This window comes from Camelus bactrianus, chromosome 10, assembly GCF_048773025.1.
Source record: "Camelus bactrianus isolate YW-2024 breed Bactrian camel chromosome 10, ASM4877302v1, whole genome shotgun sequence".
In the NCBI taxonomy this organism is placed as follows: domain Eukaryota; kingdom Metazoa; phylum Chordata; class Mammalia; order Artiodactyla; family Camelidae; genus Camelus; species Camelus bactrianus.
Window position 1 is genome coordinate 1,320,733 of NC_133548.1, and position 13,360 is coordinate 1,334,092.

Below are 13,360 nucleotides of genomic sequence, written 5' to 3' on the forward strand. Positions count from 1 at the left end.
CCGACAGGCTGCAGGGGACCAGAGGGCTGGTCTGTGCCAAGCCCAGCTGGTCCCCAGGCCGCAGGAAGGTCCCTGGGCCCACAGGGACCTGCTCCCGGCTGCTGGGTGGGGTCGAGCTGCCTCTCTCTAGGGCCCCAGGAGCCCTCGGTTAGGAGGCGTATTAGCCACCTCTGGTCTCCACCCTAAGCTGGGGAGGAGCGGGGATTCAGGCCAGCTGCTCAGAGCTCAGCCCGAGACCAGGTGTCCTCACCCGGGCGCACGACTGGCGCAGAGCACCCCGAGCTGGCCGGAGGACAGTCAGCGCTGGAGCGGCTGGATGCCAGGCGCTGTGCGGGGCTCCTCATCCTGTCAGGCCCGCAGCGGGTAGTGCCCTGTTGTCACCCACCTTCCAAAGACAGGGGCTTCAGGCTCAGGTTGGGTCACAGGAGCTGGACCTGAGCCCAGAGTCTGACTCCAGGGCCTGAGGGATCCCCACCAGCTGGATAGAGCCCCCTGCGGGGCAGCCCAGGGCGGCACTGGCCCAGCAGAGGGTGGGAGCACCAGGGCCCTGCCGGCTACGCTAACCAGCACGGCATCCAGGGGTCTGGGGGCGTCCCACTGCGCTTGTCCCCGTGTTCTAGAAGAGGGAACCGCGTGTCCCGCAGGAGCCCCTACTGAGCCTCCACTGAGGGTCACGGTGTGCGGGCCGAGTGGAGCAGGGGGCCTGTGAGCTGGCGAGCCCTGGCTGGCTGTGGGCGGTGGGAGACTGAGGGGGACAGAGAGCGGAGGCAGAGCCCAGGACAGTCAGCGGGCAGGCCGGGAGAGGGAAGGGCTGCCTCCTTCCTGGCGGCTCTGTCCCACAGGCCCCTCAGTGCACCAGCCTTGATGACAGTCTCCCCAGAAGCTCTGCAGCCCTGCAGAGCTTTGCCTGCTCCCAGCTCGGATTTCAGGTGCAGAGAACACTGGGAACGTGCTATTGATCCTCCTTGCGATTCTGGGTAAACGCCTTTCAGAGTAAGTGTCCGCTAGGGCTCAGCTCTGGGGTGCAGTCCTCTGGACCCCCGAGGCCAGGCTGACGACAGCCTTAACCCTGCAGGGCGAGAAGGCACCAGGATGATGACCAAACGTGGCCCTGGCCGCGGCACTACACCTGCAGGGGGCGGGCTTCAAGCAGGACTCCAGAGCTACCCATCCCTGAAAATTTTACCCCTGCCCCATCAAGGGTTTGCAAACTCCTACTCACCCCTCAAACCCTCCTGGCTGTGCAGCTTCTGACCCCGCCCCCCCACTTCCCCTGAAGCCAAACAGGCCAGACCAGCCGGGAGGTGACTAGCCTGAGAGGATTCCTAACTCAGATCCCTGGACCCTGCGAGCCCTGAACCCCAGGCAGGCCTGCTCTAGCACTGACACAGCTTGCCGAGCCGTGGAGACACTGCCTCCAAGGGCTGACAGGGAGGCCCAGACCGGGGGCAAGCCACCCCGGGGCCGTCAACCCTTTCCTAGGCCCCGCTCAGGTGTGCCCCACCAGCTGGATGGAGCCCCGGGGGGATCAGGGAACACTGCAGACCCCGCTGCTCGTGGAACATTCTCCAAGAAAGCATGGAAGGCAGTCGCCTAGGCCTGAAAATCGTGCCTCAGTGCAGATACTCACTCGAGAAGCCCTGTGCCAGGCCCCACCCTGCAGCCTCCAGCCACGGTCACGTCCTGATGGCCGCTGGTCCAGGCCCCCGAAGGGGCCAGACCCCGCCAGTGGCCACAGGGCCGGGCAGAGTCAAAGCCCTGGGGGCCTGTGCGCGGAGCAGGGGGCCTGGCCGGTGAGCCTGGCTGGGGCTCTCCCAGGCGCGCCCCCTAGGCTGGCTGGGCCAGTCCTCTGAACCGGCAGCAGGGCACCAACCGCGACAACTCTGTCCCCACCTCCTGATTCAGAACCACCCTCCCCAAGGAGCACAAGACACGCCCACACACGGGAGGAGGCCAGTTTTATTTTTTCCATGCCAACTCTGGCTCCCGGCCATTCAAGAGGGGGCAGCCGCAGGGAAGGCTTTCCCAACCCTCTGCCCCTTCCCTCCTGTCCCACACCTTGGCCCGTGAGGCCCTGAATGCCTCCAGGATGGCCCCAGTGGCCTCACCACAGGCCTCACAAGACTGGCTTTTGTCCCCTGCCACCCCTGCCAGCTCTTCTGCGGGCCTCAGCCGGCCCCTTCCTCACCAGGTCCAGGACAAATGGACAGGTGGGGGCGGCGACGCCAAGTGCCAGGCCCCAAGCTGGACGGAGGAGGAGCTAAGTGCACAGCCCGGCTCAGGGCAGGGCTCTGCCCAGGGCACCGTCCAGGCAGCCAGGACCCCAAGGCGCAGGCTGGGGAGAGAACTCGGCGGGGCAGGCGTCCTCCGACACACAGCTGGCCACTGCCCGGGGGACGGGGTCTTCCGAGCTAGAGAAAGGAGTCTGTGCCCTGGAGCTGCCCAGAGTCTCTTCCCTGGGCCCGTCCTTCCGTCAGACAGACAGACAGACAAGCAGGCGGCGTTTCTGAACCAGGGAGGGGAAAACCACAGAACAGAACAGTGAGCCCGACAGGCCGGTGGCCTCCAGTGTGAGTGTGAGTGTGAGCTGAGTGTGGGGGGCGGGGTGGCCGGGAGGTGGGGGTGTGGCCTCCCCCCCCTGCATTCTCTCCTCCTCACTCTGCCAGCGGGGTGCCCAGCTAGAGCCTGGCGGCCTCAGCCAGGCCCACCCGGTTCTGGTCCCGGTCGAACACGGCGTAGTAGCGGCCGATGAAGACGTCGCCCAGGATCCAGAGGGGCCCGCCGGGCGGGGGAATGTCCATGCCCATGAAGCCGCTCAGACAGATGGTCTTCCCAGCCTGCGACACCTGGACGGCCATGCCGGTCACCACCCAGGCCGCCGGCCTCAGAGGTCCGGGCCGGTGCCCTGCCCGCCCTCTCCCACTCACCTTGAGTGTGTAGTCCTCCGAGGACAGCTTGTAGCCTCTCCCCCCCAGCTTCAGAGTGACCTCGGGCAGGCTGGACACCTTCTCGCAGGGGATCATGTACTGAAGGAGGAAGAGAACAGCATGGATGCGGGGCACAGCGGCCTGGGGCACCTGTCTGCCCCACCCGCCCCGCCAGCCCGCTCACCTCGCCCTGGATCAGCGGCACGGCCCCGATGGCCTTCTGCAGCTCGCGCACCTCTTCCACGGGGCCCACGATGAGGGAAGTGCCCGTGTCCACAATGGCCTCACAGCCCCCCTTACACAGAGTCAGGCTGGTGCCCACGTCCACCCTGCAGGGGAAGGGGTGTGAGTCCCCCAGCCTGGGCTCGGGGTGAGCCACCTCCCAGGGCCATCTGGAGCCCCCATCCTGCTCCCACTGCAGCAGGACTTGGCCATGAGCAGAGCTGCGTGGGATGGAAGGGGAAGGGCTCTAGAGGCAAGAACAGGTTAACAGCCACCCAAGTAGCCATGAGGAGGAGAGGACACTGGCCGGAGCCCAGGGGCCAAGAGCTTAGCAAGAGGCACCTAGGGCCAGTGGGACACAGGGGCCAGGGTCCATCCTGCCCAGCCCCCCTCCTCCCCCAAGGCCCTAAGGAGGGGGAGGCTGGGGGAGGGGCCCCCACAAGCCACACCCCCTGCAGGACCAGTGAGGGGTCCCTGCCAAGTACTCACTGCTCCATGTGGACCTGCCAGTAGGCCATGCGGGTGACATTGTGGTAGGTCAGTGGGCCTTTATAGTACTTGGAGTCAGTGCCCCCCAGCATCAGCTCGCCCCCGGGCTGTGCACTTGGGTCCCTGAGGGGAGAGGCAAGGGAGTCGGCTGCCCTGCCCACTCTGGGACCACAGGTCCAGCCTGAGGACTGGGTGGGACGGGAACAGGGCGGGGCCAAGTCAGAAGGGCTGAGGCAATCTCGGAAGGCCTCTCAGAGCGCAGGAGTAAAAAGACCCAGAAGGGACAGAAGAAGGGATGGCACCTCCTTGTCCCCTGAGGGAGAGGCTCTGATCTCACAGCCCCGCAAGATCCTGCTGGGGCTGTAAGGGCTCCTGCCCTGTCAGCTGAGAATGGCCAGGGTCGGGCCAGTGGGCAGGTCGGGAAGTGAAGGCTCAGAGCTCAGGAGGGGAGACCTCATCTGCCTGGAAGAAAATCTAAGGGCTTCCAGGAGGAGGTGTCGAGCAGCCCTGAGAGAAGCTGAGCCAGCTGTTCTTGCCCCAGGCCCTTTGCACTTGCTGCTCCAGGGAAGGCTCTCCACCCAGGCGCTGCATGATTCACTCCCCTTCTGGATCTCAGCTTCTCTACCCCCAGCCTGAGCTGCTGGATGACTCTCCTCGCCTCTACTGTTATTCACGCTTGCATTTTGAGCTAAGCACCGTCCCCCGGGCTGTCCATGGACCTCAGAAGCACCTAGCGAGCCTTATCCTCTGGCCACCACAATGGCCTCCACCTCCCATCACCTCCAAAACCCACATGTGCAAAGCACACCACACCTCCTGTCCCCCTCCTCACCCGACACTCAGCCCTGCCCTTGGGGGCCTCCATCTCCCGACCCCACCCCCACTTCCTGCCATCACCCGGGGAGTCCCAGTGCTTGGACACCTATCCCCCGTCCACCTCCTGAATCCTCTGCCCCTCACGGGGCAACGGCCCCACCTGTTCACCTCCACCCCAGCATCTACTGGGGGGCTCTGCCCTGAGCAACTGCTGCGTGTTGGCCACTGACCGAGCAAGGGGCAGGGGGCAGCATCCAGGCAGAGGGCTAGGCCGAGGGCGGGGGCTGAGCCAGAGGGGAGGGGACCCTGGGCTGGTCAGACCCCGAGCACCCAGTGGGCCCTGGAGGGGGTCGTGCAGGCACGGTGACTAGGAGCAGCAAGGGACAGCGGGCCACCCGGCTCACACCCTGCCCTGGCCCACCCTCCTGACACTGCATCACTCCTCCTGTCTGGGGCTTCCTTTCAGGACCCATGGCACTGTCCTGAGAAATGGCCGGAGGCTAGAGGAGTGAGACTCCTTTCCAAGGACCCCCCTCCCAGGCAGGAAGGGCACAAGGCATAGCTCCTGCAGGGCAGCAGCACCTGCGGGGTGGGGGCCCATGCAGCACCACCCCGTGCCCACCCCGCCTGAAGCCCACACCCCCCGGGTCACTTCCCATGGGAAAAGCCCAGCCCCTTTGCCCACAGACCTATCATAGATCAAGGCTTGTGGCCTTGTCCCCTCTCAGCTGGAAGAGACCCAGGGGCCAGGGCCACGTCTGCCCATCAACAGGCCTGGGAACATCTGGTGGACTGACTCGCGAGGGGCCCTGACAAGCCCCCTGGGCCAGCGGGACCCAAGTCCCCAGCACCTCCCACTGGGAGACCCCACTGAGACACAGCCTTCTGTAGGGGCTGTTTGTCCATCTGTAAAAGGGCGCCAACCCCTCCTGCAGTCAGAGGTGAGGAGCGGTGGCCCGATGGCCAGCAGGGAGCACCGGGAAGGTGGGACCCCCCCACCTGTTTAGGTAGAAGGAGAAGATGTTCTTGTCCACCAGCTTCTGCTGCATCAGGTTATCGAAGACGGGCAGCACGTTGTTCACGGAGATGCGGGGGTAGGCCATGCCCAGGATGCCGTCGAACTTGGCTGCGATGAAGGTGATGCCTGGCTGCTTGGTGGCCTCCCCGAATGTCTGCCTCTCCACCTTGACGCCACCCAGGGTCGCCACCGCCGAATTACAGGGCACCTGAGGGCCACGGGGGGTCAGCGGGCCACGTGGACCGCCAAGCCCGACGCTGGGCCCCAGGCGGGCCACCACCTCCCACCCCTGCACAGGCAGCTAGGGCTACAAAACCCACTCCGCTGTGGCCCAGCACCTGACACATGGGGACTCAAGATGGGCAGGGGGCCCAGAAGAAAGAGCTGGGGACCCTAGCCAGACAGTGCCGGGGATGTGGGGGATGGCAGTGTGGGGCCCACACTCCGCCAGGACTGTTTCAACCACAGAGATGCCACAGGCACGGAGGGGGGGCTCCTTGCTGGGCTCGGGCCCTCCGCACCCTGGCCTGCTCCCGCCCTTCGGCCCAACCTGGGAGACAGGGAACCCTGTGACCCGACCCTGCTCAGCAGACCCCAGGCCATGCTCCCCTCACCCCGCAGCGAGGAGCACAGGCCGCAAAGATAATGAAGCGGAGCAGGATGTGGGGAGGGACGGCCGTTTGGGGCTGACGCTGGGAGGAGGGGGGACGCTGGGGACATCCTGTCTCAGCCCAGAGAGAAACTGGCCGAGAGCCCCGCAGATAAACCTGGACAAGCAGGTATGGAGGAGAAGGCTGACGGCCCGCAGGGAGCCTCAGAGCCCCTGACCCGCCAAGATTGTCAGGAACGGGCCGCTGGAGGAAGGGCCCTCCCTCCCGGACCCCCAGGCCTGCAACCTCCCTGCCCCACCTGGGGAGGGGGGCACTGTTTTCTGCTTTGCCTCCCACCCCCACCCCCCAACTTGCAGTTTGGGCCCGTGCTGTGGCTTGGCACCTGCAGCTCCACCCAAGAGCCTGTGCAGAGGTGTGAGGAGGACCCGCTCGCCCCTCCTCAGGGGAGGAGGCCGCGTCCTGCAGGCTCAGCCCCGCAGCCCTCCCCAGTGTCCTCTGAAGGCGCTCCCTGCCAGCGGCTCCAGTCCTTCCCAAACGTCCCCCGCAGCCGGACCCTGAACACGCCAGACCCCGAGCCCCAAACTGGCACCTTAAACCCAACACACTGGAGTGGAACCTGACCTTCCCCCACTCCTCTGCTCAGTCGCTCACCAGGTCCTGGTCCCAGACCACCCCCAGTGCCCCACCTGTGCCTGAGTCACTACGCCCCGTGTCCCCCCGCCCCCTTTCCCCGACGGGACCCCGTCCGCCCCGTCCTGTCCTGTCCCCTCCCCTCCTCGCACTGCCAAGCACGTCAAGCTCCCTCCCACCTCCAGGCCCAGAGCACCCCCCCACCCCCGGAGCAGGCACAGCCCCACCCCCACAGGCCCCTCACCGACACGGTGTCCTGGCTCAGGTACCCGGAGAGGCTGCCGGAGCCGTAGTGGATGTCGAACGTGGTGCCATTCTTCACGTACGTGCTGGACTTGCCACTGTTGTATTTGTGGTGGATCCCTGCGCCCGCCAGGGAGCCCATCAGCCTGCTACCCACCAGCCCCGACCTCCACTGGGAGGCCTGGACCGCCTTGTGCGGGCCCCCAGCTGCCTGCCATGGAGCCTCTCCCCAAGCCGCCCTCCCAGGGCAGGATGAGCCAGTGGCCCCCACCCTCGGCCTCAGCCCAGTGGGCGGCGCAGCCCACAGCTTACACCATCCTTGGCCAGCCCGGTCCCAGCCCAGATGGGAGCAAGGCTGCGGGAACAGGTTCATCCAGAGGTGGGGAGCCCTGGGCAGGACAGGGCAGAGGGGCCACCTGTCTGGTGCAGCCGAGACAGGAATAGCATCCTGCCCAGAGGTGCTGGTGCAGGACCAATGAAGGTCCGGGGCTGCCCTCTGCCCTGGCACCCCAGCAGCCTGGCCCACAGCGGCACCCCAGGACTGGCAGAGACGGGTGAGGCCGGGCAGTGGGCCCAGAGCCCATCCTCCGAGTCTATAGCCGATAGGGGCTGGGCTGGGCCCGGCCCTTGGTCTCCCCGCGTCTCGATGGGAGAGGTGTCGGGCAGGACTTACAGCAGGCGAGGTCTAGCAGTTTGCAGTGGATGGAGGGGACCCACAGGTTGGAGGAGCCAGTGTCAAAGACCACGGTGAAGCACTGCGGGGGCGTCCCGATGCCAATCTCCCCATAGTACTGGGCCTGGGGGCAGGCGGGGCCTGTCAGGGCTGCGGCTGGGGCGCCCCACCTCCCCATGGGGCTGAGAGAAGGCCCACGCCAGAGGAGGGGCCCAGGGTCAGACCTACTGCCTTGGCTGTCCACCCCCACCTACCCCTCCCAAGCCCTTGGTCCTGGTGCCCGTGGACACTTTGGCTTCCAGGGTCTCTGCCTGACCAGAGTGAGGCTGGGGAAAGAACCATCTCATTTGAAAGATAAAACCAGTGGCCGAGACAGCGTCCAACTGCCTGTCTGTCCAAGTGCCTGCCTGGAAGATCGGCCTGTGCTCAGGGGTCCAGGGCCTTGGAGGGGGAGACCTCCTCCCCAGCACGGGGGCCGAGTCGGGGCCTGACTCTGGGGCCTCAGATCCCACAGGCCCCTGCCCCACAGGGCCAAGCCTGGAGGACCCCCAGGCAGAGAAGCCCGGGTGGCCAAGGGGAGAAGGTCCAGGCTGGAGACTGAGTCTCCCACCACTGGCCACGCTGCCTTCCCTGCGCGGGACTGAACCTCAGTTTTCCCATCCATGGGGGAACAGAGGCAGCCTGGGGGAAGCCCGGGTACTGACCCAGGGCGCAGGTGAGCAGGCAGGGGGCACGCGCCCTCTGAGCCTCCAAGGGAAACGCTGTCTCTGGTCCTCTCATAGATCAGAATACAGGTGGGCGTTCATTTTGGCCCTGCCTGCCTGGGCACTCCCACCGCGGGGAGGGAGGTGGGGCCTTCAGCGAGGCCAGGGTTCCAGCTCCAGTCCCTCCAGGCGTCTCACTCCGGCCACTTGGCTCCAGGGAGCACCCGTGGCCGCTGACTCATGACCCAACAGAAGTGTCCAGATTCGGGAAGGGGGGGAGGGGATGACTCAGCAAAACTCCATGCCTGCGGGGGGATCGGAGCCTGGTCGGTCAGGCCCCAGGTAGACGGCCCCCCTCCTCCAGCCTGATCGCATGCCTGTGAGGCCACAGCTTCCTGGCACGGCTGGGGCTCCAGCCAGGCAGGACAGAGGGCACGGCCACCGGTCCCAAACTTAGGCGGACCACAGGCTGGATGGCAGCTGACTCCCCAAGACTCGGGGGGCGGGGAACACAATGAGGATGTCACCGGGCAGCCCCAGAGGTACCAGGCTGGGGCCCAGAGCCTGTCACCAGAGCTGGGGCCAGGACGACCTGCCCCAGCTGCTGTGTGGCCTCCGGACTGCGCCACCGTGTCCCCTCCACAAGCAGTGGGCGTGGTGAGAGGAGGAGGGCGGGGCAGGGAGCGGGTCCTGGGAGGCCCCGGGCCTTTGAGCCAGACGGGCAAGAACCCAGAAGCTCCGGAGCTGTCGGCTCCCCCTAGGCAGGCAGGCCGGCCCAGGTGACCGAAGCTCAAAGCCCCCTAGACCCCCGCCCCACAGCTCCTCCGGCCGGCCTGGGCCTGACTTTGGGCTCCTCCCCACCCCGCCCAGCTCCCTCATCTGTAGAGGGTGAAGCTGTCTCCCACCCCCCAGAGCCTGGCCATCAGGATGAAGACGCCCACCCAGCTATGAGCTGACAGCTGGTGGCCCGTGGGGGAGATGTCACGGGGGTACCAAAGCCACCCCAACCAACCCTCGGAGTCCCCAAAGGACTAGGACCAAGAGCAGGGGAGCCCAGAGCTGGGCAGGACACAGAGGGTCAGAGCCCTCAATCTCTAGGGGGCGGGAATCCGACAGGAAGGGGCGTGGCTGAGTGGAAGCCCCTCCCCTACAGCGCACAAGTGAGGCACCCCAAACCACCAGTGGCTGCGAACAAGTGTTTTCCCAAAATCCACGCTGGCTCACGCAGAAGTTTCTGTGAGAGCAGCTCCTGTCTGTAGCAGTTTCTGCAGCAAGCCTGGCCCCCAGCCCCAAGCTGACCGCCCCCCGCCCAACTCACATCCATATAGTTCTTGAGAAGCTCGGGAATGGGCCCCTGGGTCATAGCAGGCGGCCCCTGGGTGTACTTGGAAATGGGGCCCTTGGCGATCAGGTCTTCCACGGGGCCTCCCATCTCCGACAAGGTCCGGCGGATGGATGTGAATTTGTGCAGCGGGATTCTGTCAAGGGAGGGGTCGGGGCACGTTAGGGCTGGGTGGCCTCCACGCGGGGGCTGCTGCATCCCCCATCAAAATGGAGGCCTAGCACGCCTGCTCCTCCCCCTTTGCAGTCACCAGCGGGTCCAACGTCTCCAACACCACACTCTCGCCGGTCTCCTCTCCCCACTCTGGTCTCTTTCAGGACAGTGACCAGTGGGGCTGCTGGGGAGTCGGTGGTCACCTGTCACACCTGCTCAAAGCCCTCCGAGGAGTCCTATTCCCCTGACTCTCTGGCTGAATCTGCCACTCTCCACCCAGATCCCACCCTGAGATGGTCTCCATTTCCCGGTCTGGCCTCCCACGTGGCCGTCTCCTAGCTATCAGATGGGACGTCCACTCCAGCCCCTCTGACAGGCTGTCCCTGACCAGTTCCCCTCACATGACCCTGCTTCCTTCCAGTCCTCGCCCCAGGCCACCCTGCACCCAGTCATGGTCTCCTCACGACACAGGCCCCTGGAGGGCAAGGGCCCTGGGGGTCTGTGCTTCCAGCCTGCCTTCCAGAACACATGCCGGCCTGGGTGGTCTTGGCCTTGGCGGTCTGCTCAGCAGCAAGAAGCCCAGGGTCCTGCACTTAGGGGGCAGAGTGAGAGGTCCTTCTCGGCCCCCCTCCCAGGTGTCTGAACTTGCTCCAGGAGGCAGGAGAGGAGAACCACCTGGGCAAACAGAGCCACTGGACGAAACACCGTCCCAGCCCTGGGGACTGGGGAGTTCAAGGTCAAGCTGGCTCTTTCTGGCATGCCAAGGGTGTGCTCCAGGAAGATGAGACTCCTGCCTAAGAGCTGATAGGCTGGAAGAGCTGAGGTTCTTGCCTGGGGGAGGAGAGGCACGCCCTCCATGAACCAAGGGAACAGTAGCCTTCAGTCCCACAGGACTGGGAGGAGCCGTGAGGGGCTTGGGGTCAGCTGTCCCACCCCCAGAAGGCCCAGGAGCCCTTCCCCACTGCCACCCATCCCTGAGAGAAGGCCCATGGGTGGGGCCAGGACAGGCTCAGGCCTGCAGCTACTCCCCAACACCTGCCGCAGCCCACAGAGGAGCCCACACAGCCAGCCCTTTGGCAAGGCTCGGGTCCCACTCGGCCCCCAGCCAGCTCCTGCAGCCCCAAGACCTCACCCACCTGCTCACAGGCAAAGGCCCTCAGCAGAGGTGGCAGAATGCCTGCCCAGGCCTGGCACAAAGGCCCCCGTGCAAGGTTGGGGGCAGGAGCAGAAGGGGTGGGCTCACGCATCTCATCCCTCCCCTGCTGGGCTAGCAGGCTGCCTTGTGAGGCTGGAAGGGTGGGGGGACCCTCAGCCTAGCTGGCACAGCAGAGCACAGCCCTGGTCCAGGCCTGATGGTCAGTGGCCTCACCTGACACAGTGGCCCCCATCCCAGGCCTGAGGAGGGCATGGTCCTCACTGGGGCAGCTGCTGCTGGTGAGACAGAGCCCCAGCCCCAGAGTGGGGGAAGGTGCCCACTGCCTGGTGCCAGCGGGGCCCCTCCCCCAGACCCCTCAGGCTAACTCCCTCTGGTCTCTGGGACATGTGGGCCTCCTGGTGTCCAGAGGGTCTCCCAGCTTGGCCCAGGGCCCGTGTAAAGATCCCACGGGACAAATCAGGTGATGCCACTCCCAGTTCACCGCTGGCAAAGGGAGCCCTAGAAGGAAAACTGACTTGCCCAGCTCAGGGAGCTCTGAGGCCTACACCTGGGCCTCCCGACTTCCACCCACCTGCGGGCACCGTGTGCAGGCCCCCGCCCTGTCTGTCCTGGGGAGGCTGGGTCAGCCCTGAATCACAGCCACCCTCCCTCGTGCATCCTTCTGTCCCCCAGGCTCCCACAGCGGTAGAGAGAACGGGTCTCTGGGCTGGCAGGGGCCCTGAGCGAGCCCCATACCTGCAGAGTTCCCCAGCCCCGCCCGAGGGTGGGCCCTGCAGGACACCGCGGGGGCGGCACAGCGGCATCCCATGCAGGGCGCACGGGGGTGCACGGGGGTGCACGGGAGTCGGCGGGGCGCGGGAGGGACGGGGCTCACCTGACCAGCGCGGCGGCGGGCGCGGCCAGCAGGCCGAGGACGAGCAGCAGCAGGCCGGAGGGCTGCATGGCGGCGGCGGTCGGGTCGAAGCTGAGGGCCCAGGAGGTCGGGCGCTTATAGCCGGGATGACGGCGCAGTCGAGCTGAGTCAGCTGACCCACTTGTTTGCGCCCGGGCTGGTCACGTGGGCGCGGCCGGCGGCGCGGGGGCGGGGCCGGGGCGGGGCCGGGGCGGGGCGACCCCGGGCCGGGAGCGGACGCGCCCACTCGGGCCCGCGCACGGCGCTCGGGGGCGCGCCCGTCCCCGCACCTGACACCGGGAACCACGGAGACGGGGGCGCCGGGCTGTTTGTGAAGGCGGGCCCGGGCAGCTTCCGGGTCTGAGCCGAAGGGGAGCGGGCCTGGAGACCCCCGGTCGCCTCAGCCGGGCGAGGCCGCCGGAGCCGTGGCTCCTTCCCAGACCCAGGCGCGCGGGTCCCCGGGGTCCCCTGCTCCACCCTGTCCCTGCGCCCCGCCTGGGCACCCCCTCCCTCCCACTCTTTCATGGCCCAGGGAGTCTCCCAGGAACCCTCTCTGGTGGCTCCAGCCACCTTCATCCTCCCTCTCCAAGTGTCCGCAACCCTCCCATCCCCGGCACCCCGCCCCACAGCAGCACCTGGCCTGGCCCTGCCCGGGGTCACCCTGAGTTCTCCTTCCTCTGTCCCTTCGTACCCCAACAGGCGCCAGGTCTCAAAGGATGCTCTGCAAGGGGAAAAGGAAGTATGTCTCAGCTCTGGCCTCTCCTGCTAGGTTTTTACCAGCATCAGAGGGGTAGGAGAGGGGGTCCCTTGCTCCAGCCAGTGCTTGGCACTGCAGAGGCCACAGTGAGCCCTCCGCACCCATCCTTCCTGCCAGGATCCCTGGCTGCTCAGGGAGAGGGCCAGATCCATCCCTCTGCCCTCATCCTAGCCAGAGCGGGGCCAGGTGTTAATAGAGGAGAGGAATTTGGACAGGTCATTTCAGAGAAGGTGGAGGAGGAAGCTAAGAGGAAAATGTGCCAAGAAGTGACCACTGTTGCGGGACAGGTCTCTCTGAGGTGACATTTGAGCAGGATGTGAACAGAGGAAACTTCACAAGGGCAAGGGGGCCAAGGTGAGGTTCTGTGGCTCACAGCAGGCAGAGTTGGAATTCCCATCTTTTCTGTAACCACCAAATAAACCAGGGCCCTGACCCTGGCTACCATGCTGTCATTCTGATGGCCACTGCCTTGCCCTGCCTCCATGCCCAGCCAGTCCACAAACATTTACTGGGCTCCCTGATGTGATCTGAAATATGAGGATTAAAGCCAGTAGTAAAGCAGATAAAAATCCTTGCCCTCAGAGTCTGACCGCAGCTCCTCGGGCCCAAGGGTGTCCTGGGTGCAGGCCCAGAATCAGGACCTTTGCAGTGGACGTTATCGCCTCCCTCCCAGCAGGCTGGTATCTCGGAGAAGTCAACCAGGCCCCAGGTGGGTTGGACTGTGGCA

General features: G+C 65.9%; 1 protein-coding gene across 1 annotated transcript; it reads right to left on the bottom strand.

Moving 5' to 3' along the window:
- Positions 1 to 1,941: 1,941 nt before the first annotated feature.
- CTSD (cathepsin D) lies at positions 1,942 to 12,022 on the bottom strand. Its single transcript, XM_074371395.1, has 10 exons — positions 11,859 to 12,022; positions 9,652 to 9,811; positions 7,630 to 7,753; positions 6,958 to 7,076; positions 5,454 to 5,680; positions 3,639 to 3,761; positions 3,112 to 3,256; positions 2,928 to 3,026; positions 2,659 to 2,846; positions 1,942 to 2,506 (listed from the first exon to the last, which is right to left on the bottom strand). Exons 1-9 carry the CDS (start codon positions 11,924 to 11,926, stop codon positions 2,679 to 2,681), a joined length of 1,233 nt encoding a protein of 410 aa, XP_074227496.1. The 5' UTR covers positions 11,927 to 12,022; the 3' UTR covers positions 1,942 to 2,506; positions 2,659 to 2,678.
- Positions 12,023 to 13,360: the final 1,338 nt, after the last annotated feature.

What these genes read in the sequence shown, in the direction of transcription:
- CTSD (XM_074371395.1), bottom strand. Translation starts at nt 11,926, where the DNA reads ATGCAGCCCTCCGGCCTGCTGCTGCTCGTCCTCGGCCTGCTGGCCGCG. An exon ending in CCCGCCGCCGCGCTGGTCAG is followed by an intron (nt 9,812 to 11,858) that starts GTGAGCCCCGTC and finishes CTCCCTTGACAG; the next exon opens with AATCCCGCTGCACAAATTCA. An exon ending in TGCCGCTGATCCAGGGCGAG is followed by an intron (nt 3,027 to 3,111) that starts GTGAGCGGGCTG and finishes TTCCTCCTTCAG; the next exon opens with TACATGATCCCCTGCGAGAA.